The sequence below is a fragment of the Leopardus geoffroyi genome, chromosome D3 (genome assembly GCF_018350155.1).
Source record: "Leopardus geoffroyi isolate Oge1 chromosome D3, O.geoffroyi_Oge1_pat1.0, whole genome shotgun sequence".
Classification (NCBI taxonomy): Eukaryota; Metazoa; Chordata; class Mammalia; order Carnivora; family Felidae; genus Leopardus; species Leopardus geoffroyi.
Window position 1 is genome coordinate 32,461,596 of NC_059339.1, and position 25,930 is coordinate 32,487,525.

Here is a 25,930-nt window from a genome sequence, read left to right on the forward strand (position 1 = left end):
TTCTGCAAATCACCATGGCACAGAAAAAAATGACCCAAATTATGAAAAAGAATTGGTGGATGACTGCTCCAAAGTCACAAAAGTGGTTTATGAGCAAATGTCTAATTGGTCAAACCCCTAACCCTGGAAAGACCATTAAGATGGTTCATTTGATGGAGCATTTCCACCACCTACTGGGCCATTTGAACATTTACAAATAGATTTCACTCAATTGCTCCTACAATGGATTATTGATATGTCCTTGTAATTATTTGTATTTTCTCAGGATGGACTGAAGCCTTCTCATGCAGAAAGGCTGATGCCACAACCATGGCTAAGAAACTTTTAGAAAGTTTAGGGGGTATCCCCTAGAGAGATCTCCAGTGATTGGGAACTCATTTCTCTGGGGAAATAATTAAACAAATAAGGCGTTGCTTTTATTTTTATTTTTAAAAAAATTTTTTTTTCAACGTTTATTTATTTCTGGGACAGAGAGAGACAGAGCATGAATGGGGGAGGGGCAGAGAGAGAGGGAGACACAGAATCGGAAACAGGCTCCAGGCTCCGAGCCATCAGCCCAGAGCCTGACGCGGGGCTCGAACTCCCAGACCGCGAGATCGTGACCTGGCTGAAGTCGGACACTTAACCGACTGCGCCACCCAGGCGCCCCAAGGCGTTGCTTTTAAACAGTGGCATTAGTATCATCCTTACCATCCTCAGTCATCTGGTGAAGTTGAATGAACAAATGGTATCTTAAACCTGAAGCTAGCTAAATTAACAGAATCAACTGGACTGCCCTGGCCAAAAGGTCTACCATTGGTTTTGATGGCAGTTAGATTGGCACTCACGGGAAAGCACAAATTAGCATCTCATGCAGCAGTAACAGGAAGACCTAGGCTTTTGATGATAGAACCACGTGTCTACTGTACTCATAAATTCTGATGTGACTCAGTATTGTCAGGCTTTAATGCATTATGCTGAAGCGTACTGCCACCAGGAAAAGGAAGCTTTCCATGATGCTCCTATAGCTGGCTTAACCCTCCACAACTTAGGACATGGAGAGCAGGTCTTCTGGAAATGACACCTAAGAAAGACTGCCAGGAACCTCACTGGAAGGGACCACACCAGGCTCTCCTCACCACCCAGATGGCAGCCCAACTTCAGGGATTTGAACCCTGGGGCCACAGCACCCAGTTGAAAGGGCTCCTCCAGGCTCTGGCACTGTATACCAGCCGGAGATGTAAAGTTAAAACTGGCCACAGAAGTTCCTCCTCAGAAGCATTCAACAGCTTGGAGCAAGCAGCTCTCCCAAAATCACTGATCCGGATCTTCATATCCTGTAAGAAACCTTTATTCCTTTGCCTATTTGCGATCTGCCTTTTCTGTCCCTTAATGCAGAGGAAGACAGGATTTCACAAACAACAGCTACCGCAGGAAACTAAACCACTAAACCAACAGCCGGATTTGTCATGCTGAACCAAACTCAAGATGTGAAGGGAATCCTGAAGGCCACTGTATGCTGCCACTGTTCTGCAGGTCCCTTTAACAAAGTTCAAACACCAGATCTATGTATCCTTGTTTCTTGTCTCAATTTAATCCAATCCTGGAATGGGAAAAGCAAAATCCACCAAATGCACATCTGAAAGGCTGCAGAGCTGCCAGTGTCAATCAGACCATTTGTAGGCTTGCTATTGGGCCCATACATTTGGCTGGTCTTTCAACGTGTGGTAATACAGTATTGGAGTCTTGGATGAATGATGCACCTCTATACGGAGCAATGGGTCCATGAATGCTAATACTTGAGGGAGCCGTACGTGGACCTCCTAGCTACACCTTTACACGTGGAGCTTTGGGCAGCGGCCTCCATGCTTGGGCAGCTCGCTGTCTGGAGGGTGTAAGGACAATGCACCCTTGCTCTAAGTACTGTCCCACTGTCCCGTCATAATACCTCAGAAACTCCACATTGTCCCACTCCCCTGAAAGAGAAGTTTTACTAGCAGCTGTTAACCCCTCTGGATGCGCATCATTTGGAAGGTCCCCTCTTCCTTGGCTTGGAGTTATTACAAACAAATGTACAATTAGAAACTTACCCTTAACTCCGGCAACCACTGCTGAGTCTACCGCTAACGCCATGGCTGCACCACAAAAGTCCCCAGGGGCTCTCTTGCTGAGATGGTTTTAGATAATAGAATTGCTTTAGATTACTTGTTGGAGGAGTCTGTGCCACGGCAAATAGTTCCTGCTGTACCTAGATCAACACCTCTGGTTTTGTAGAAACTCCAGTACAAGACATTAACAAACATGCTCCTTGGCTTATACAGGTTGATTCTGGTACATTCTTTGATTTATTTGATAGCAACCGGTTTGGTTCATGGGGGCCATGGCTGGGAGTATACTTCAGTCACTTGGTATTATCAGTCTGGTGTGCTGTGTTCTCTCAAAGGTCTTACAGGCATGCTTGCAGCCATCAGCACAGCAGATGGTCTCAGTGTGCTTGGAGAAAAAGAAACAAGCTGAACCATGGGGAAAAAAGCAAAAGCAATTCTTCCATGGATCTGACAACATAACCTGGGAGTTTCACAGTGAGGCAAGAGCAATTTAACTCTGATGGTGAAAGAGGGTGGCGCTAATACCAAATTCTGGGGCAATCTTCTCACATATGACAGGATAACCAAAAGGGGGGATTGTTAAATTAATTAAAAAGGAGGCCATCAGACTGAGGTGGCTCTAATGCCATAGCACCTGCATAAGCAAACCAATGTAAGCCTGTAAATACCTTAAGGTTTTTACAAGGTTACAAGAGTGAACTTAAGGACAACCAATCACAAACAGCCAAAGAAAGAGGTTTTAAGCTACAGCCAATCGAGAATTTCCTTTGGCCTTTTCTCTAGAACAGTTTTTCCCCAGCCCCCGTAGACAGTGCTTCTAACCACTTCTGCTTTGACGCTGCCTGATTTGAGTTGTTTTTTGCTCGAATAAATTCCTAAAATTTTTGTATGGCTCACTTTATCCATTAACACGTGATAATTACTAAGGTAGTTTTCACGGTGCTTATCAAAAGCAGCAGACAGACAGCAAACACTGCCAACTTCGGGCTTTAATATGCAAACTTTCCTGAAGAGCCTGGATCTATAGCTGTGGGCGTTGTGGGTTTGAGGAAGCAGGCGACACACTTATGGAGGGAAACAGATAAGCAGAGCGCCATTATTTTGATTTATTGCATTCTGAAGTACCATGGGGGAGGGCCTGAGAACAAGTCCGCTTCATCAGCAGTTCTAAAGCCTTATTACCTGAGATTTGCATTCTGGAGGAAAAAAAATCAAGACTCAATTTTCAATACGTATGTCACACGAGATTTGGATTTTGGCCCTGATAGAAGAATGTGTACTAACCTGATAAAGGCTATGTGAGACTAAAGAGAGACACCAGCTAAACACCGAATCCCGGTGAAAGACGTGGATTTAACCAGAAAGCCACATACTTTAGCAAAACACCTCCTCTTGGGGGTGGTCAGAGACACTTGATGTGTGCAGGCTGCTGGAGGCAGCTTTGTCCCAGGGCTCGCCGCCAGCCTCAGCATTCCCAGGAGGGCCCAGTCCTTGGGTCACATTTCTCTGCCCCTCTGCTCCCTTTCACTTCTCATCATCCCGCCCATAGTTAATCGTTTGTAAGGCCTGAGCTATGAGCGTCGCCATTTCTCGGGTGCCCGCAGCCACCACTCTGCAAGACATGAGGTCGAGAGGTCCACCTGAGGACAGAGAGAGGAGACAGGGTGCCTAAGTTACCGGAAAGGGCAGAACAGTCCCGAATGGCAACTGAGCACACGCACATTCCAAGGAAAACCAAGGTCCAGGCTGGGCTGGAGGCAGGACCATACAGGGACGTCTAGACGTGAGCCTGGCCAAAGCAAGGGTGCAGCCTCTCAGCATCCACTCTGCTGCCCCAGGAAGGGAGAACTCGAGGCTGTGCTGGGGGAATGGAGGTTAAGGTCCAGCCATCAGGACTGAGGTTCACATGATCGGTTAGACCACCACAGCGGAGAGCAATTCTCAAATGTCTGCTGTACGGGTGGCACCGGGGACCCCATGTGATGGATGGAAGTCCTAACTCAGCAGGTCTGGGTGGGGCCTGTCTAGGCAGTGACCTGATGCAGGCTGGCTAACAAGTCGTGACTAAAAAGCTAGAGAAAGGGATCTAAAAGGATTCACCCAGTCTCAAACTGCTTATTCCTAAATACTAGATGAAGGGTCTGCCTGAAGCTAAGAGGAGTTATGGGGGCAGACATACTAGGGGACTCACCCCCAGGGGGTCAGTCACTGGGACACGATGACCTTGAAGTAGAAGGAACAAGTCACCTTTTTGAGTCTGTTCTCCTAAAAAGCTCACAGTGTGCTCATGCTCTACACCATGCTGACCCCATGCGGAGCTACACGGTGTGTGTGTGGGGGGGGGGGCGGTGCTAGCCTCCTCTTCATAGAATGGGGAGTATGATGCTTACTCTACCTATCTTGTCGGATTTGGTGGGGTCAGAATGTGTGCTAGAAAACCGTCAAATGTTATGTATGTGTACAGTGGTCCCGTGTTCCTATCTGGCCGTATCCTGATCCTGGGGTCTCTTTTCATGCCTAGAGGCAGAGAGTAGGAAGGCAGGAAAGCTGAGAAGGCACTAGCCCACTGCTCTTCCAACATCTTCACATGGTGTCTCATCAGTAGACTCTGAGGAAGTAGAGGGGACATTTGGTCTGGTGGTGGTACTTGGTCCAGTCTGGGGGACGTTGGGTCTGCTGGCACTCGGTCCACTCTGGGAGACGTTGGGTCTGGTGGCACTCGGTCCACTCTGGGGGACGTTGGGTCTGGTGGCACTCGGTCCAGTCTGGGGGACGTTGGGTCTGGTGGCACTCGGTCCAGTCTGGGGGACGTTGGGTCTGGTGGCACTCGGTCCAGTCTGGGGGACGTTGGGTCTGCTGGCACTCGGTCCAGTCTGGGGGACGTTGGGTCTGCTGGCACTCGGTCCAGTCTGGGGGACGTTGGGTCTGGTGGCACTCGGTCCACTCTGGGGGACGTTGGGTCTGGTGGCACTCGGTCCAGTCTGGGGGACGTTGGGTCTGGTGGCACTCGGTCCAGTCTGGGGGACGTTGGGTCTGGTGGCACTCGGTCCAGTCTGGGGGACGTTGGGTCTGCTGGCACTCGGTCCAGTCTGGGGGACGTTGGGTCTGCTGGCACTCGGTCCAGTCTGGGGGACGTTGGGTCTGGTGGCACTCGGTCCAGTCTGGGGGACGTTGGGTCTGGTGGCACTCGGTCCAGTCTGGGGGACGTTGGGTCTGCTGGCACTCGGTCCAGTCTGGGGGACGTTGGGTCTGGTGGCACTCGGTCCAGTCTGGGGGACGTTGGGTCTGGTGGCACTCGGTCCAGTCTGGGGGACGCTGGGTCTGGTGGCACTCGGTCCAGTCTGGGGGACGTTGGGTCTGGTGGCACTTGGTCCAGTCTGGGGGATGTTGGGTCTGATGGCACTTGGTCCAGTCTGGGGATGTTGGGTCTGGTTACATTACCAGGTCTAGACTGGGAGACATTGAGTCTGGTGGCGTTACTGGGTCTAGTCTGCGGTCATTCCCCTGGGGATGGACAGCAGGCTGAGGGTCAGAGGGGCTTACCTGAAGTGTCCATCACAATGCCACCTGCTTCTCTGATGATGACGGTGGCGGCAGCCAGGTCCCAGCAGTGCAGGCCAAACTGGTAATAAGCATCCGCAGCCCCCGAGGCCAGGTGGCAGAGTGCCAAGGTGGAGCTCCCGATAACTCGGACCCTAGAGGAGAGGGAAGAGGGCAAAGATTCCTGTGAGTGGTGCTGTGCACAAGTCAGATTTCTCTTAAATAGCTGACATCATCCAAAGTCAACCCTCTGCTGGGCATTCCCAGTCATCAAAAATGAGCCACAGGGCTTTTCTAATACACTCTCTAGATTCAAGATCTGTGGTGCAGAGCAGTGCCATTCGAGAGAACTTTCCGTGAGGATGGAAAAGTTCTGCAAATGTGGAAGCTACTAGCCACCTGTGGCTGCTGAACACTTGAAATGTATCTAGTGCAACTGAAGAACTCATCTTAACTCTACTGAATTTTAACTTAAATGTAAATCACCTCGTGTGTCTGACAGGTACAGCACAGACCTAGGGAGGGTGGAAGACGGGAGAAGATTCATTTGGACTTGTTAGGATTCATTTTTCCTAAACATTTGCTGGATATCATTTACGAAGGGCTCTAAGCCCACACAGGATTCACTGGTTGGGTAGCTTGAGATCAGTCACTTGGCTTCTGGAAGCACTGCTCCGAAAGGAACACAGTTCCCCTGTTGGTTTTCAAACAGGCACGAGGGAGCACACCGGCAGAGGAAGCATCACGTGGCTCTCCCGGCCTCTGCATAGGGCACATGTGGGCCACCTCCCATCACTCGGGATCTTTTCCTCTCTCCCTGGGGAGCTGTGAGCAAGACTGTGTGTTTGGCACTTTCCCCTTTGGCTCCAGGATGTTCTGGGAACTGAAAAGTCATACCCATGAGCTTTGGCGTGGAGTAACCTCTCCATGTTGCTCAGGAACAATTTCAGAGTGGCAGGGTCACGTTTGGGGCCAATTTCCGTTAGAACCAAGGCCTTGGAGATATCTGCAGTAGAAAGAATGCCCCATGATCAGAAAAATCAAGTCTTAGTTCTAACTGAAAGTCAGCGTTCCCTCTGAAGCAAACCTCAAACATCACCCTCTCCTTCCCTTCCAGAACAAGTACCATCTGTTGAGTGGTGTACACCATGAAGTTTTTCTAATAGCTGTGCAGCATTGTAAAGACAGCGAAGGGAGGTTAACAAATCCCACACTTGACTATTTCCTCATCACTCCTTTAAGGCTGCTTCCTGTTTCAGATTTCAGAGGGAACAGACTTTCAGATCTCTCTTTTCAGGGACAGTTAGAATGAAAAACCTGCAAGAGTCAGGTGGCTCATGAAAATCACCATCATTCAGCCATAAATAAAAACAAAATGATGACAAAAAAAGCTTCATCAAATAAATCTGTCTTTAAAAACCTTTCTCTAACTGCTATGATCGCGGAGATGGAAATAGCATCCCTGTAGAGAAAGCAGGATGTCTTTGGAAAGGGAATTCTCAGGAGTAACTCTACTGGGCGTAAGGAAGGCTGATGCAGGGGCTGTATGGTCACCCCAGTGTGGAGTGGTGAGGAGCTCAGGCCAACCACACGGCTCCTGTGACAGGGGTAGGAAGCTGGCCTGTGGGTGCCAAGGGACGTGCCTGGGCTCCCTTCCTATGCCGGGGTAGGAAGCCGGCCTGTGGGTGCCAAGGGACGTGCCTGGGCTCCCTTCCTATGCCTGACTCACGGGGTAGGTTATCACAAGCGGTTTGTCTCTGTTTTACTATACACCCAAATACAACCAAATTCAGTCTCACGCCTGGTCAGGCTTCGGGCTGAGCACAATCAGCCATACCAGGTGTATTCGTTCAGATAACAGAACAAAGTCCCTCCATGAACTGGAGGAAAAACACTCTCCACAAGTTATGTCACTCAATGGGCCCAATCCTATGTCAACACCTACAGAGTCTCTCACTGAGGGACCAGATGATGGTGAGAAGGCCATCTCCTCTCAGACAGACTCTATGCCCATTTCCCCTTTTCTTAAATCGGAGGCTCTCATTTTCTACTTTAAACACTTTCTGAAAATCGCTTGGCTCCACACCAAAGCTGGCTGCCTTGGAGAGGTCTGAATCACTCCCTGCCAGGCACACCCAGCACCAAGGCTGAGCCAATGACGTGCCTCCCCCATGTCCAGTGTGCACAAGGGGCTCTGCCCACAACAAGGGGCCATGGGGCCGGGCAGCTCCAGGATCCCCGTGGACAGGTCACTGCCCGAGCTTACCTCCTAATTCCCTCCCTGGGCTCCAAACTGAGATGGCGTTTCCTCAGGGGCAGGAAAGAAGACCTCTTTTGGAGAAAACAATATCAACAGAACCAGGCACACAGCAGGCGCTCAATAGTCACGGAAGCAATGAGCACTTTTCCTCGAACACCAGCATTAGGGCAACCTTGGTAAGAGTCTTCTTGTTTGAGCTGATTTGTTAAATCAGTAGCATTTTTTAATTTAAGGCAGGAATACTTGAGTTAGGTAGAATTTGGTTGGCTAGTGTAAGAATCTAATAACTATGTATAATGGCACTATTTTGGGGGGGGGACGAATTCTTGAATGATAAATATTTCTGTTAAAAACACTCTTGAAAGATAACATTGCAATTTGGATGAGCTGTCCTAGACGAGGCCGCGGGGGAAAACGGAAGCGAAGGAGCAGGGTATGCGGCCCGATCTTGCCCTAATTTCCTTATCTAACTTCAAATCTTACACACCCACACATAGACACTGTATTCTTATTTTTTATTTTTAGTTTTTGAGAGAGAGAGAGAGAGAGAGAGAGAGAGGCAGGGTGGGGAAAGAGTACCAGCGGCAGAGTGAGAGAGAGAATCTTAAGCAGGCTCCACACCCCACGGAGCCCAACATGGGGTTGGATCCCATGACCCTGAGATCATGACCTGAGCTGAAATCAAGAGTCAGATGCTCAACTGACTGAGCCACCCAGGAACTCCACATACTGTATTTTTAAACACAGTTCATTCTGTTCCTTGCTCTTTTCATAAAACAATATATCACGTACATCTTTCTCCATCATTCTGTAATTGTAAGGACTACATGTTATTCCCATAGACGAACTGCTATTGGCTCAACCATCCCCTACAGATAAACATTCTCAATTCCTGTTATTATAAACAATGCTACCTCTTTTTCTCTATAGGTTTGTGCACCAATGTTGATAGTGTTTTCAGGACAGAATGACAGAAGTGGGATTTTTGGGGGCACCTGGGTGGCTCAGTCGGTTGAGTGTCTACCTCTTGATTTTGGCTCAGGTCATGATCCTGGGGTCATGGGATCGAGCCCTGCATCAGGCTCGTGCAGAGTGTGGAGCCTGCTTAAGATGTTCATTCATTCATTCATTCATTCATTCATTCATTCATATTCTCTCTCTCTCTCTCTCTGCCCCACTTTCCCGCTCATGCTCCCCCCGCCGCAAAAAGTGGGATTTCTGAATCAAAGAGTATGCATATTTTAGATTAAAAAAATTTTTTTTCAAACTGCCCCCCACAAAATCTCTATCAGTAGTACTATCATCCGCTCTGCACTAAGATAAGATCCTGTACTATTTTCTAGACCCTAACAGGAATCTCTTACTCCATGGTATATGCTTTAAGAGTGATTTTTCTCAGAGAGCGAAGATCAAGAGAATAATATCCCTACATTCAGGGCATTTCCTGGTTCTAGGATCTCAGTCACACTGGGAGACACTGAATTTCCTTCAGGAACTAGAAAGCCACACAATTTCATTGGGGAAATAAGTACGACTTTTAATCAGGTTCATAAGACGTGGCTACTTGGATGTTATCTGGACTTACTGTGGCGATCATTTTGCAATATATACAATTGTTGAATCATGATGTTGTATACCGAAACTAATATAATACTATATGGCAGTTATACCTCATTAAAAAAATATTATACCGCATAAAAAAGAATATGACTACTTGTTCAGGCCAAGGCCTAGGGGCTGGCTGCAGGGTGAGTGGAAAAGTCCCCAGAGTACCAGCCCAGACAAGCAGATACCCCACATGCAGGGCTGGTGCAGGAAGTGCAGAGGGTTTCAGACTAAGTGCCACAAGGCTATTTCACAAAGGGAAACTAAGCAAGGCGTGGAAACAGTAGCCCACATTTACCAACCTCTGAATCTCTCCAGACAGGCCTGTGCTAAACACTTTCCATTTATGCCTCTGTTTCTCTATTACATTTATGATACATTTACATTTCTATTCCTCTATGACATTCACTGTCTCACTGCTGCCCTTGTTTCACAGATGGAGAAACCAAGCCTAAGGAAGTGACCAGTATGTAGTCATGTGGCCCTTAGGTGGTGAGGCCCAGACTGAAACTCAAGCTTGTCCAGTGATTACGTGAAAGACAGCATTTCTTCCCACAGTTTTTAAGTCTGTAAAGAGATATCTCTGCACCCAGTTGTTTCCTCTTCTTCTAGCTGCAATGTATCTATTTCTTTCTCACTCTCACTAAAACTTTTCCCAAATGAAATGAACAAGGAAAAAGGAAGCCTGAGTGCTGCCATCTACAGGCAAAATGCTTTCTACGGTTTAACACAGATAAAACCATCCCTTCTATTTAACATCACCTTATATTATGGTTATTTCAAACCCATAATCACTATGGTTTTTGCATTTTATTATCCATTTTGCATATTATTATGCCATAGTATTTTATCTCAATCAAATACTAATGCATATATTTTATAATTTAAAATATTTTGTGACTTCATGGGTATGTGTGTGGGGGGAAAGGGGAGTTATTGCTTAATGGGTGCAGAGTCTAATTTGGAAAGATAAAAATTTGGAAACAGATGGTGGTGATGGTGGGAAAACATTGTAAATGTAATTAATGCCATTGAATTACACACTTTAAAATGACAAACTTCATGTTCTATCTATTTTACCATGATAAAAAAAAATCCAACAGATTTTGAAGTAGGGCATCTCTGTATACTTTTTTAACGGACAGATTTTAGGGTGAAAACAATTGTCCACTAATAGACTTGCAACAGTTTAAAAACTATTGTTCTGATTGAGCATGGTAAAAGTACCCCAAGTATCAGAGTATTGTTGTCTTAAGAGAAATTTTACAACTTAAGAGAAGCAAGCCATCTGTATACACTGAAATACATACTCACAGAGAAAGAGGTGAGTAGGCTTTAAGTCTGGGAAATATCCCCCATGAACACAAGCTGCTTTTGCTGAACACAGAGCCCCCAACCACTGCCCGCCCCACCCCCACCCCATGATAACACTTACGACAGCAGGTATTTTTACACACATGTCCTAATTCTTTCAGACTTCTTAGAGACCATTAAGAGCTACTCATATGAAAATAAAGTTTAATTTTATTTAACTTAAAAACATTAAGTACTAGACAGACGGGACGTTGGTGATTTGGTGGGGGCTGGGTAGAGGCGGAGGTGTGGGGAAAGGGGGCTTGATGGGCACAGGGTTGGAACTTGAAGCCAAGCAAACTAGGAGAGAAGAAAGCAAAACTGTAGACATCATCTACAAAAAACTACATCCACAAGGTGCATCCAAACCCCAGAATACAAATGGGTGGGGCAAGCCTCCAACAGCTACGAGACCGGGTGGCATCAGGAGGAAGAAGGAAGCATGGAGCATCTGCTGGACCCCAGCAGCCACTCCCTGGAAGTCAGCGCGGGCCCAGGGGAGAGAAGTGGGCGCTGAGAAAGGCCATGCACACACCAGTTCAGGAGCCCCCGGTGCATGATAAGGGCTGAAGGGAGAGAACCACCAGCCCTATGATCTCTCGTAACTGACTTACCAAGACCTCTTAAAGGAAGGATCCAGCACTGGGAGTAAACTCCAAATTCACTAGACAGGAGTAACAGGAGTAAAGAAAAGAGAAGATCCCGGGAACAGTTAAGTAGAATAAAGCCAAAAAAAAAACCCCACAAAAAAACAAACAAAAAAACAAAATCTAAGGTTAAAGCCAAGTTTTTGAACACTTCACAAAAACAACACAAAAGGGAACTCTAGAGCCACAAACTACCAAAAAGGTCCTGAACTCGCACCCCACCCCTTCAAAAGCCCTTCCCCATTTCAGGAATACAGATTTCAAGCAGAAATAAGTAACTAAAAAGAATGATGGGTGAGCCACACATACACTTACATGGGAAAAAAAAAAAAAAGAATAAAGAGAACATCTCTTCAGTTAATCAAGGACTACAAGAAATATTTGTCCACAAAACAGAAGTACTTTATATAAAATAAATAAAGAATGCCTAAAAAAACCAGCCTAACTAGAAAGTGGAGGGGATACAACTTAAGAACGAATTAGAAAAGAAAATATTTCAGCAAAGAAGATTAAACTGAAGGAACAAAGTATAAATAAACAGAATAGATTGTACTTTATAAGAAATGGAGGTTGAAAAAAGATTGGTGGAAAATCAGTCCTCAAGTACAAAAAGATCGAGAGCATACTGTGCATATTTTCAGACCACAATACTATGAAACTTGAAATCAACCACAAGAAAAAATTTGGAAAGGTAACAAATACATGGAGACTAAAGAACATCCTACTAAAGAATGAATGGGCTAACTAAGAAGTTAAAGAGAAAATTAAAAGTTCATGGAAGCCAATGAAAATGATAGCACCACAGCCCAAAACCTCTGGAACACAGGAATGGTGGTCATAAGAGGAAAGTATATAGCAATCTAGGCCTTCCTAAAAAAGGAAGATCTCAGATACACAACCTAATCTTACGCCTTCAAGAGCTGGAAAAAGAACAGCAAGTAAAACCCCAAACCAGCAGAAGGCGGGAAATAATAAAGATTAGAGCAGAATCAATGCTATCAAAACCAAAAAAACAGAACAGATCAATGAAACCAGAAGTTGGTTCTTTGAAAGAATTAACAAAATTGATAAACCACTAGCCAGTTTGATCAAAAAGGAAAGGACCCAAATAAATAAAATTAAGAATGAAAGAGGAAAGATCACAACCAAAACAGCAGAAAGAAAAACAATAAGAGAATATTATGAGCAATTATATACCAATAAAATGGGCAATCTGGAATAAATGGACAAAATTCTGGAAACATATACACTACCAAAACTGAAACAGGAAGAAATAGAAAATTTGAACAGACCCATAACCAGTAAAGAAATCGAATTAGTAATCAAAAATCTCCCAAAAAACAAGAGTCCAGGGCCAGATGGCTTTCCAGGGGAATTCTACCAAACATTTAAGGAAGAATTAACACCTATTCTCTTGAAGCTGTTCCAAAAAAATAGAAATGGAAGGAAAACTTCCAAACTCTTTCTATGAAGCCAGCATTACCTTGATTCCACAACCAGACAGAGACCCCACTAAAAAGGAGAACTATAGACCAATTTCCCTGATGAACGTGGATGCAAAATCCTCAACAAGATACTAGCCAACTGGATCCAACAATACATTAAAAAAAATTATTCACCATGACCAAGTGGGATTTATACCTGGGATGCAGGGCTGGTTCAATATCCACAAAACAATCAATGTGATTCATCACATCAATAAAAGAAAGGACAAGAACCATATGATCCTCTCAAAGATGCACAGAGAGCATCTGACAAAATACAGCAAATAAAAACCCTCAAGAAAGTAGAGATAGAAGATCATACCTCAAGATCATAAAAGCCATATACACAAGACCCAACACTAATATCATCCTCAATGGGAAAAACTGAGAGCTTGCCCCCTAAGGTCAGGAACAAGACAGGGATGTCCACTCTCACCACTGTTATTCAACACAGTATTGGAAGTCTTAGCCTCTGCAATCAGACAACACAAAGAAATAAAAGGCATCCAAATCGGCCAGAAGGAGGTCAAACTTTCACTCTTCGCAGATGATATGATACTCTATTTGGAAAACCCAAAAGATTCCACCAAAAATCTGCCAGAACTGATTCATGAATTCAGCCAAGTTGCAAGATACAAAATTAATGCACAAAAATCGGTTACATTCCTATACACCAACAATGAAGCAACAGAAAGAGAAATCAAGGAATTGATCCCACTTACAATTGCACCAAAACCCATAAAAAACCTAAGAATAAATCTAACCAAAGAGGTTAAAAGTTTATAACTGAAAACTATAAAAAGCTTATGAAAGAAATTGAAGGAGTCACAAAAAAGTGGAAAAATATTCCATGCACCTGTATAGGAAGAAAAAATATTGTTAAAATGTCAATATTACCCAAAGCGATCAACATATTTAATTCAATACCTATCAAGATAACACCAGCATTCTTAACAGAGCTGGAACAAATAATCCTAAAATTTGTATGGAACCAGAAAAGACCCTGAATAGCTAAAGCCATCTTGAAGAAGAAAACCAAAGCAGGAGGCACCACAATCTCAGATTTCAAGCTGTACTACAAAGCTGTAATCATCAAGACAGTAGAGTACTGGCACAAAAACAGACACTCAGATCAATGGAACAGAATAAAGAATCCAGAAATGGACCCACAAACGCATGGGCAACTAATCTTTGACAAAGCAGGAAAGAATATCCAATGGAATCAAGACAGTCTCTTCAGCAAGCGGTGCTGGGAAAACTGGACAGCCACATGCAGAAAAATTAACCTGGATCATTTTCTTACACCATTCACAAAAATAAACTCAAAATGGATAAAAGACCTAAATGTAAGACAGGAAGCTATCAGAATCCTCGAGGAGAAAGCAGGCAAAAACCTCTTTGACCTTGGCCACAGCAACTTCTAACTCAACACGTCCCTGGAGGCAAGGGAAACAAAAGCAAAAATGAACTACTGGGACCTTATCAAAATTAAAAGCTTCTGCACAGCAAAAGAAACAATCAGCAAAACTAAAAGACAACCAATGGAATGGGAGAAGATATATGCAAATGACATATCAGATAAAGGGCTAGTATCCAAGATCTATAAAGAACTTCTCAAACTCAACACCCAAAAAAGAAATAATCCAGTGAAGAAATGGGCAAAAGACATGAATAGACACTTCTCTAAAGAAGACATCCAGATGGCAAACTGACACATGAAAAGATGCTCAACATCACTCATCATGAGGGAAATACAAATCAAAACCACAATGAGATACCACCTCACACCTGTCAGAATGGCTAACATTAACAACTCAGGCAACAATAGATGTTGGTGAGGATGCAAAGAAAGAGAATCTCTTTTGTACTGCTGGTGGGAATGCAAACTGGTGCAGCCACTCTGAAAACAGTATGGAGGTTCCTCAAAAAAGTAAAAATAGAACTACCCTATGACCCAGTAATTGCACTTCTAGGTATTTATCCAAGGGATACAGGTATGCTGTTTCGAAGGGGCATATGCACCCCAATGTTTAGAGCAGCACTATCAACAATAGCCAAAGTATGGAAAGAGCCCAAATGTTCATCGATTGATGAATGGATAAACAAGATGTGGTATATATAGACAATGGAGTATTACTCAGCCATCAAAAAGAGTGAAATCTTGCCACTTGCAACTACATGGATGGAACTAGAAGGTATCATGCTAAGCGAAATTAGTCAGAGAGACACAAGTATCATATGACTTCATTCATATGAGGACTTTAAGACACAGGACAGTTGAACACAAGGGAAGCAAAAATGATATAAAAACAGGGAGGGGGACAAAACATAAGAGACTCTTAAATATGGAGAACAAACAGAGGGTTACTGGAGGGGTTGTGGGAGGGGGGATGGGCCAAATGGGTAAGGGGCATTAAGGAATCTACTCCTGAAATCACTGTTGCACTATATGCTAACTTGGATGTAAATTAAAAAAATAAAATTAATAAAAAAAAAATTGGTGGATCCAGTAAAACGAATTAAAGAGAAAGCAACAAATAGAAAAGATAAGCAGAGAAGACTCAACATAGTTAACAATAGAAGACCCAGAAGATAAAAGAGAAGCAAAAGAATTGGGAAATGAACAAATACTAACAGCTATAATTCAAGAAAACTCTTCTAAAATTAAAAAAAAAAAAAAAAAAAAAAAAAGGGACTCAAGGGGCGCCCAGTGCTCAGTCAGTTAAGTGATCTTGATCTCAGCTCAGGTCATGATCTTAACGTTCATGAGTCTGAGCCCCACAGTCGGCTCTGCACAACAGCATGGGGCCTGCTTGGGATTCTCTCTCTCACCTTCTCTCTCTGCCCCTCCCCCACTCTCTCTCTCTCTAACATAAACAAACTTAAAAAAAAAAAAAAAAAGAAAGGGTATATAACATGGTGTGCCTAGGAAACTGACTGAAAACAAACACTGGGATATACTCTATTAAAATTACTGTGCTTGAAAGAAAAAGAAAAAAAAATCTATTGGGCATTCAAGCAAACAACTGAACTCCCTTATCAGGGAAAGAAAACGAAACTGTCTTCAGACTTTTCAACAACATAGATATGCCAGAAGATGATGGAGACAATTTAAGACACTCGGCACAAGAAAATGTGAGCCATGTGTTTTGTTACCAGAAGAATGGATCTCCAGGTATAAAGGCCACTGATAAGCTGCTGTGAGCACGTAAGAACACAGAGAATGTTGTTCCCAGGAGGCCTTTCTGAGAAACCAACTGGAGAAATTCTCTGAGGGTGTCCTTGAGATTCTTCCAGGAATCTGCGAAGTTAAAATAATTTTCTTAATACTACTAAGACATGACTTGCCTTTTCACTGTGTTAACATTTGCACAGAGTAGACAAAGCCAGGCAGGGCACGCCCTGTTCTGGTGGCCAGTGCAGTCCTCTCTGCCACACTCACATTCTGGGGGAAAACGGGTTGGTTTTACTTAAGAATGTAAAGGCTGCAAAAATGACGAATTGCATTGAGCCTCAAAACCGAGGCAAATGTCTTTTCAATCCTGTGTGATGAGACGGGAATTACGGGGAGGCTTAGACAGGAAGAACAGGGATGCTTAGACGGGACGTACAAGGAGGATTAGACAGGAAGTACGGGGGGGCTGAGACGGGAAGTACAGGGAGGCTTAGATGGGAAGCTGTGGGGGGCTTAGACGGGAAGTACAGGGGAGCTGAGATGGGAAGTCCGGGGGAGGCTTAGAAGGGAAGAACAGGGATGCTTAGATGAGAAGTACAAGAAGAATTAGACGGAAATTCTGGTGGGGGGCTTAAATGGGAAGTACAGGGGGGCTAAGAAAGGAAGTCCGGGGGAGGCTTAGAAGGGAAGAACAGGGATGCTTAAATGAGAAGTACAAGAAGAATTAGACGTAAGTTCTGGCGGGGGGCTTAGATGGGAAGTACAGGGGGGCTTAGATGGGAAGTTGTGGGGGAGCTGAGATGGGACGTACAGGGGAGCTTAGATGGGAAGTACAGGGAGGCTTAGACTGTAAGTACAAGGAGGCTTAGATGGGAAGTACCGGGGAGGCTTAGACAGACAACAGCAATTTGGAGTTGGGTATTTGGAAGATCTTCTTGAAGATGAAGGCAGTGAGTCCATCACTTCAATTGCTAAGGCTGCCAATGATAAAATTCAAGCTCTGAAGTGGAAATTAGAATTTGGGAAGGCTTAGTGATACTAATGAGTACAACTTGCTTAATAGTTTACAATGAAATCGGTCAACATTTAAAAGAGCTTGAAAATCTCAGTGAACCCATATTTTCCAAATGACCAAGGCATGATGTTACAAAATCATCCATGAACAGAAGATCCCTTCAAAGCAGGAGACCTGCCCAGTAGATTTCACGGTCACGGAGTACAAAGAAATTCATTGACCGTCATTACATTTCATATTGCAACTAACCTTGAAGAAACCACCACTTCGTGAGTTTTGGTGTGGCATCAAAGAATATCCCCAGTTACTGAAAGTCTATTAAAATATTCCTCACCTTTTCCAACTACTCAGCTGTGTAAAGCCAGATCTTCTTCATACATCAAGATAATACATTACAACAGGTTGAATGCAGAAGCAGATATGAGAATCCAGTTGTCTGCTATTAAGCCAGACATTATAAAGAGATTTGAAAAAAATGTAAAATAATGCCACTCATGAAAATTTGGTTTTGGAAAAAATGGTTGTTTCTCATAAAAACTATATTACTCATGTTAACATGTAATGAGTTATTTTAAAGATAACTTAAGAAGGGTTTTTAAAGTTTTTGCTTGAGTTTCAAATACATCAATACCAACAGGTATAACTTACATAAATGAAAGCTCTTTGGGGGTCTTCAATAATTTTTTCAGTAGTATAAATAGGATCAAAAAGTGTGAGAAATGCTGCACAAGTGAATGACCTTGAGCTTCACCCAATGGAGATACATCGGCATAAGAGACTGGTGGGGGTACCACATCTAATCTACTTGTGGAACCAAGACTATGCACTAACTGATAGTTCTTGGGTGACAGCATCATACGCATGGCCACTTGCCCTGTCGACACACACGCACAACCATCAGGAGGTGGAAAGGGAACGAGGAGAGGGTGTGACTAGTACAATAAGCTAGCCACTGCCTTGTCGTAACTGAGTGAAAGGTTATCGTGTTTTAATCATACTGGAGTACATTATGAGGAGGGGGAAGAGGAGTTACAAGCTAACTTAAGTATTGTCACTGATAACAGTAACCCAAAAAAGAGAGGAGTAGGGTAGAATGGAAGCATTTTTACATAAAGGAAATTACTGGAACAAAAATAGAAACCTTTCTAAGTACCCCAAATTATACCAAAACAGAGAATAAAAGCAAATGAAGCAGCTGCTTATTTAAAAGAAAAAAAAAAAGTACACCTAAAATAAGCAATGGAACCGCTTTTTAGATGGTAATCTCTAAGGGGGAGGGAGACAATAGGGTAAAGGACAGGGCCAGAAGCTAAACCTCTTGGAATACACTTTGTTTTATAGATTTGACTCTGTAACAATGTAGCTTTCTGTATAGTTAAAACACAAAATCAATTTTTAAAAACATCTTCCTAAATTAAAAGCAAAGTGCAGCAAATGTATCTAAGGGATTATCCTCATAAGCAAAGGGAGTAAAGAACCACTCTGTAGACTCTAAATGACAATACAAAGCAACAGAAAAACATCCTTGCAAGGGCTTTGGGGAACAGTTTGTTGACAGCTGGCTAGTACTGCTATTCAGAAACTGGTATCTTTTGTGTGTTGTGGGATAAAGAGGAAAAGTGATCGTGTGACATTACTGAATTTATCATTCCCCAAGTCCCCGCGCAGCGGGGTTCCAGCGTGGGGAGAGGAGACACAGATCAAAGAGTTAGGGAGACAGACAGCTTTCTAGTCATGGATATGAATTAAAAACACCAGTATGAACTCACAATGTTTTTTATATTAAAAAACAACTTCCTAGCTCTGTTCACGGAGAAGGCGAGTGACAAAGACTGACCAGGAGCCACAAGGAACCCTGAGAACTGAGTGGCACTTTGAAAAGCTGTTTTCCACAGGATGAAACAACTGGAAATTTGAACACTGGATATTTAATGACTTCAGAAATAACTGATAATTTTTAGAGGGATACGTAATAAATAACGCATTTTAAAGAATCACGTGTATGTTTGGAGATACATACTGAAATGCTGACTCAGAAGTGATATTAAGTCTGGGATTTGAATCCGGGACTTGCTCGTGGTGGTGGGAATTGGGTGGGGGTATGGATGAAGCAGGGGTGACTGCATTGACAATGCTGGACACATGGTGGGTCATGTGGGTTCACTGTACTTTTTCTACTTTGTACATGTTTGAAATTCTGCATGGTGGGAAGTGAAGAAAAAAAAAGGCACTAAGGAAACTTTGGCCTCAATCTAATCCTTTACCCCATCTGATATGGTTCTGTTTGCTTTTTACTTTGTGAATGGAAGTCATTCTGGAAAAGGTAATAGAAATAAGAGAAGGAGAAAGATCAGTGGTGGGTGTCCTGTTTCCTCCAGAAACGTACCCTGATCCTCACAATGGGCTTTAATGATCTTGTGCAAAGACTAAAGTCTTTTCTCCTTTGGTAACAACGCTCATCTTTGGGTACCACGTGCCGGGGACTTTACTGAGTGCTTTCTCTGTAGAACCGCATTGAGTCCTCAGTCACCGTCATCACCACCCCACTAACCACGTGAGGACGGAGGTTCGGGGGTGGGGGGTTAAGTGACAGCTGGCCCTCACAGTGAAGGTGGCAGAACTGGGACTGAAACAGACAGTTGCTCTGTTGCCTCCATAGAAATCCAGTCACCCGGTGAGTACAAAATGACCAGCACTGAAAACAGCACATCGGACTCTTTGTAAGTCAGAAGTTTTTAAAAAGGAGCTCCAGAACCCGGGCAGTTTTGAGAGAAGTGGGAGCCCCAGCTGTGTTGCAGAGGGGGTTCATGACAGGGTTTGCGTGGAGCTGGAGGGCCAATGCCGGGCCAGATGTAGAGGTGACCCAGCATCCCTGCCCCACGTGGGTCTGAGAGCCCCGCTGAGGACAGAAAGTAGTCATGCACAACTGAGCCACGCAGGCAGCTGACCAGGAAGCCAAGTGTGTGTGAATGGAGCCGAGTGTTCTAATCAAACAAATATAGAGCAAAGTTCACGTAAGCGTGTTTAATGACAGGCTTCCTCACTACTAAGTTACACAATTTAGCCTGAGTGGTTACCTCTTGGCATGTGTACCTACAATTAGGGCTTCTTTTTACACAGCCAAACAAAACATCTCTGGGAGAGGGAGGCATGGGGTAAGGCTGGAGGCTGTTCTGGAATCTCCCTGGGACTCAGAATTAGTAACTGGTTAGCATGCCCTGCTGGTCTCACGTCTGTCTGAAGCCTCGTGTGATGTTCCCTTTCCCCTTCCCTGGGCATGCTTGTGACCTTCAGAGGCCCCTGAGGGAGCCCCCTCGGGCTCCTCACTGGGCCGGGCTGCTGGCTCCAGGCACAAAGGGCTCCCTGATGGCAGTGCTGTCCTTGGGCTGCAGATCAGAGCTGGAGAGCTCGTTCTCACTCGGTGAGGAGCAGTGGGAAGGCAGGGTCATCCCTTACTCTCCTCATTGCCTCTGAGGCCATCTAGGCACCCAGGTGCCATCCAGGGAGGGAGAAAAGGCAGAAGAATTAGAGACCATGAAGAAAGGCAGAGCGCTGACACCCACGGACCGAAGCCACGACGGGGAGGGTACCTCATGACGTCCTGCTGCAGAGATGTGCAAGTTCCAAGTTAGCAGCCACTGCACTTTTCTACCTTTTCACACTCACACATGGACATGAGGGAGCTTTCAAAGTCTTCTCCTAATCTAGCTGCTTCTAGGCTGCGGCTCTTCTTCTGTTTCTGCCTCTATAGTACCTGTCCCACAATGCGATAAAATATCACGGATTTAATCAGTGGGAGACAAAGGCGGAAAAGCCCGTGAAAAACCTAAACCAGCATATTGTTAAGGACACGTGCTTCCGTGTGGTGTAAGTGTAGCCACAGCCACTTTATAAAGGTTACTGGGTGTCCCTGAGGTTCTGCCTTAGGAGTAGCGCCGACGGTGACACAGCTGTGGTGCGTGGAAACATCACAGATTCACACAGCTCATTCCCGTGGCCACCGTCTTCTCATGGAACCTGAAGCCAACTGCAGCCAGTCCACACCCGGTGAGCCGCAGACTGCACCTGGCTGATGTCGCCCTGGTGACATCCGGATGACTGATGTCTACCTGGACGCTCTGAGGGCCAGAGTGTGCTTCTGACTCTGCCCTTGTCCTTGGACTGCTAGAGACCACACCACACTGGTGACTGGGTCTCTCTGAGCACGGAAGATGAGAGATGTGAGTGTAAAACAGAACGAGACTATTTCAAGCTCCTGGCCACATCCACAAAAACATTAAGACACAGAACTGGCTCGATTTCCAGGTCATCAGAGACACAATGTCCCTAAAGAAATTGAACCCTCAGCAGGGGACTTCCAGCACCGTCTCCCAGAATGGTGATTCTGGCATTTTCCATTCACATTTCTCAATCTGAAACGACCTGAGACGAGCCACGCAAGGCCCTACCTGTCTCCCCGGAGACCCGGAGTCGCTGGCCGTTGCAGAAGGCGCCCCGGCCCCTCCGGCCTGTGTACAGCCGCTCCTCTGTGCAGTGGTAAATCACTCCAAATTCCAGCTGTGGGGTGCAGGGGCAGGATGGAAACCAAAAATGCTTCGCTTATTTGACACAGAAAATAAGACAGTAATTCAAAGGGGAAGGTGTTCTTGGTGTTATGACCAGTGTGATGGAAACTCCTTCACAAAAGGGAACTGAAAAACATTAGTGTCTCCATTCAAAACTGGACGTGTCTTTTTGAAAACGACATGCTTTAAAATATACTAACACTAACATAGCTTTACTAAAAATTAACATCATAATCAAGCGTGAGTAACTGAAAGCTACTGAAAAAACTTAATTCTTCAGAAAGGCCTTGGTTTTGGGGGGTGGAGGGTGGGGAAGGCTACTCGTGACTAATCCTCACAAGAAGCCCTCAAAGTTGCTGACTTGTGAAGAATTAGGAATACATCTGTAAAGCTGATGACAGAATCACAAGTCAAGGATGGCCAAGAGGGAGAGGTGATTCACCAAGGAGGGGCGCGTCCCTGTGCAGGTGGAGTGCCAAACTGCAGCCACCCGGCCTCAGACGGCAGCCTCCCATAGGTACAGTAAAAAGAAGAGGTGAGAGTGGGACAGAACGCTGCCCTACACACACGTGCTTTGTCTTCTTTCTTCTACCAACTGGTCGCTATTTGGGGTTGACAGGAGCAAGTGTGTGTGGTCTGGGGGCTGGCCATGTTTTCATTTCCCTGGAAAACAAAGAGAGACCCAGGCCAAATCTCTTGGGAGAGTCTCAGCTAGTCCGGGGTGAGCTCGACCACAGTGGAATGGACTCCCCAGCAAGGCAGGAAGAGGGTTATTTTCTGGGGAGGATCATTCAGTCGGCCTTCCAGCAATATTTCACTATCTTCCTCCCTACCCCTCACCCTGGCTTTCAGGGGGTTCCCAAACGAGGGTAGTCCTAGAACCACACGGGCCTCTAGACCCTGTGCCCCTGGGGTGGTTGGGGGGCCTGGAGGCCTTTGCTAGCAGGAGGGAGGGGTGAGGAAAGCTGGGACGCTCCCCTTGACCAGAGCCCTCTACTACAAGCCCAGACCACCTGCGCGCACTCACACCGGGCCCAGCGGGGCTGCGGGCCTTGCCATCGGAGGCCTTGCCCGCCCACAGCATTTTGTCCCCCAAACCCAGTTACTGACACGTGGTCATGAGCGTCACCCTCTGAGCTTAATGCTCAGCCTCCTATTCGGTCTCAATGACACCTGACAGACAAGTGAGCATTTAACTCCTTAGCCAGATTTCAAAAATTTTATGTATCTTCACCTTAAGTACTGTTACACGGGTACAAACTTCTCTCAGTTTCCATGCTAGAGAACTGATGCTGGCACTGAGGGTGAAGAAGAGAAAACAGTGCTCTGGCGGAGGGCTGCTTTTGGAAAATACGAACCCCCCGTCCTATTTAAATATAACTGTGGTGACTGCACAGGAAGTGTTAAGTGTCACTGCTTAAATTGATTAACGCCTTTATGCATCCTATGGTCCTGTGACGTTGCGTAGCTCTACGGGTGATGGGAACCCTGCAGCAGTCTTGTTCTCATGCTGAAAGCTAGAGAAGGATGAGGAAGAACTAATGAAATACTGGGATTAAAAATGTCCTCCAAAAATAGGAGTTTCTTCTGTGTGTGACTAGGTCACACGCCCCAGGGGTCAGAGGGAGACTAATGTGGACCATTTGCTCAGAACTTCCCTTTCCATGCTTCTCCAGCAGCATCACAGAAAGACCATGGTGGGAACAAGGGTCAGCCACCACGGGGGTGGGCTGGCCATGGAGTCCCAAACCTGCACACCTCAAAACCAGTTTTCATTTGTTTACTTTCTTGGATTTGAAAAACACATGCTTGAATTTACTAGTCATGATTAAGGCACATGACAAAGACGGGAAAACAGGAGTACCGTGATGGAACCCAAAAAGGAAGGTGCTAAACCAGGCCCCAGGGGCTCAGGACCACTGGCCGGGGGGACCCACCCACCATGTACCTCTTGGTTTACAGCGAATCCAATGCTTACTGCCACGGTGGGAAATCTGCAAAGAAAAACAGAATGGTTTACACTCTAAAATATAAATGGTCTCATGCAAACTCTTAGGAACCTCTGTGTGGCTACGTAGCATCGTCGCTGGAGGCACAGAAAGAACTTTATACAGTGTGGGTGGGTTTGTTTTTTTAAAAAATTACTTCCCACAGCTTCACTAACTGCTTCCAAGACAAATAGGCTTAACTGACCATGTTGTAAGATAGCTGACCTTGAAAGAAAGCAGTATTCTGAAAGTCATGTAAGATTGATGTAATTCAACAATGACCATCGAGTACCCAATTGAGAGGGATTTTAATAATCAGCTTGCTGGTTCTCAGAGACATAAGGGACAGTAGGGACCTCCCAAAAGGCCAGACCCACGTCCCAGTTGAGGTGAGGAGGGGGCATCACAGCCTCCACCCAGAGGCCAGGTCTGGGTGACAACAGCGCCCCTCCTCACCCTGGGTCCTATGCAGGCATGGGCCACAGCCGTCAGAGGCGGGCTGTGACATCGCAGATTGCCTGCACTTTTATGATTTTGTTGTTGCTGCTGTACCTCTTGGAAATAATCTCTCTTTTATGTGAAGATCAGCAGAGCTTACCAGCAAGTAGGAAGAAGCTGGGCACTACTAACCTCCAGGAAAACTATGAAACCAGTCCCACACAGACGTGAGCCCTGACTGAGGCTGCAGCAGTCAGCGTGGCCATCTGGCGGGTGGCTCGCTGAGCAAGTACACGGCACGCCAGGCTCCACTTTAGGTATCTCAGAAAGCCCTCTCTCACATGCTTCAGCCCTGACACTGTTGGACACGAGAATGAACAGATCCTATCTGAGCTGCAGTGGCCAAAGGCGTCCGATGTCTTTAGGCCACAAGAATCACTACGCTGTGGCCCTTGAAGGTGTCCTGGAACCTGACGACCAGCACCACAGCTGGTTTTCCAAATGATGCTCTCCTCCAAGCTGTCTATCTGGTTCCATGTTCTGCATGGCCCAGGGACCACTGGGACCCAGGAGAGGCCTGCTGGTGGATGTGTGGCCTTCACCACATGATGGGGCTCAGCCCGTCCTGTCCCCATTACCAGCACACTTCAATCACAAGTGAGACAGAAGAACAGAAGCTCCACTCAGTGAAACACACCTACAAGGGGAGACCTGAGGCTCCACGCGAATTCCTGCCCAGGGTGGGGGGGTTGTCGTGCTTCAAATTAGGCTGGTGACACTGCTGCTGTCACCAGATGGCACTATTCCATTGCCTCAAAAGGCAATGTGTGGGTATGACAGACTAAATTCTCAAGATAACCCACAGTGAGGGGTTAAGAAAAGGATGATGATTAACATGATGGATCAGGATTACTTTACATATTTACACATAAACACACTATCTGAGGCAAAACACAGAGGAAAGCCCCTCCCACCCCCCCCACCCCCACCCCACCCCAGTCTGGAGGTGCTCATGCTTTTTCACTTTACGTAAGGAAACAGAGTATTTCCTAGTCATCTGTGGAAGGGGCTCTCAAAGTGTGGTCCCGCACCGTTGGCGTTGCCTGTATGCCTGTGAGGAATGCACCATCCATGGGCTGCCCAACCTGGACGGGGACCCAGGCAGGGCCCTGAACCTGTGCCAGCCAGCTCTCCGGGGGCCCTATGCATGTTCACGTCAGAGAACCAACAGTCTGTGGAAACCGTGTCACATTCAGTGCCCTTGTGTCCTTGGACAGCTCTGATGCCCATCCCATCGGTCAGAGCTTCTGGAGCAGAAGCCACATCCCTATCCCCTCCCCGAGCTCTGCAGCTCATTCCCCCTCTCCCCAAGGGCCTCTCTGACCTCCCTGAAATGGAGTGCTCTTTGGCTGTTATTTACTCAGTCAGATTAGGCCCGGCCCGCTGCCAGTGGGTTCCTCAGCCACCTCACAGTAGCATGAGGTCTGCTCCCACCTCTGAAGACAGCTCTGGAAGGCCACCCCTCAGGGGCTGCTGTCCAGACCCGTGCTCCTGCAGCTGCTGGACTGCACACACTTGTCTTATAACCCTGCTTGTTTCTCCAAGGGTTCCTTAAGGGGTTCTTAATTTAAACCAACATTTTAAAGATGGCAGACACAACATTTTTAAACAAATGGAGATTTCCTACATGCTGAGAGTATTTCACAATAAGGAAAAGAAGGAAATATGGAAAACCTTATTTTAAAAAATATCAACACATGATAGGGGCGCCTG

The 25,930-nt window shown here is 45.7% G+C and overlaps 1 protein-coding gene across 1 annotated transcript in view; it reads right to left on the bottom strand.

Moving 5' to 3' along the window:
- Positions 1-3,179: 3,179 nt before the first annotated feature.
- The window catches only part of IMPA2 (inositol monophosphatase 2), a 46,572-nt gene continuing 23,821 nt past the window's right edge, over positions 3,180-25,930 (bottom strand). The window contains exons 4-8 of the mRNA XM_045459795.1: positions 23,680-23,725; positions 21,615-21,723; positions 6,525-6,633; positions 5,631-5,782; positions 3,180-3,727 (exon numbers count right to left, since the gene is read on the bottom strand). Coding sequence (XP_045315751.1) covers positions 3,612-3,727; positions 5,631-5,782; positions 6,525-6,633; positions 21,615-21,723; positions 23,680-23,725 — 532 coding nt within the window. The 3' untranslated portion in view covers positions 3,180-3,611. The remainder of the gene's footprint in view (positions 3,728-5,630; positions 5,783-6,524; positions 6,634-21,614; positions 21,724-23,679; positions 23,726-25,930) is intronic.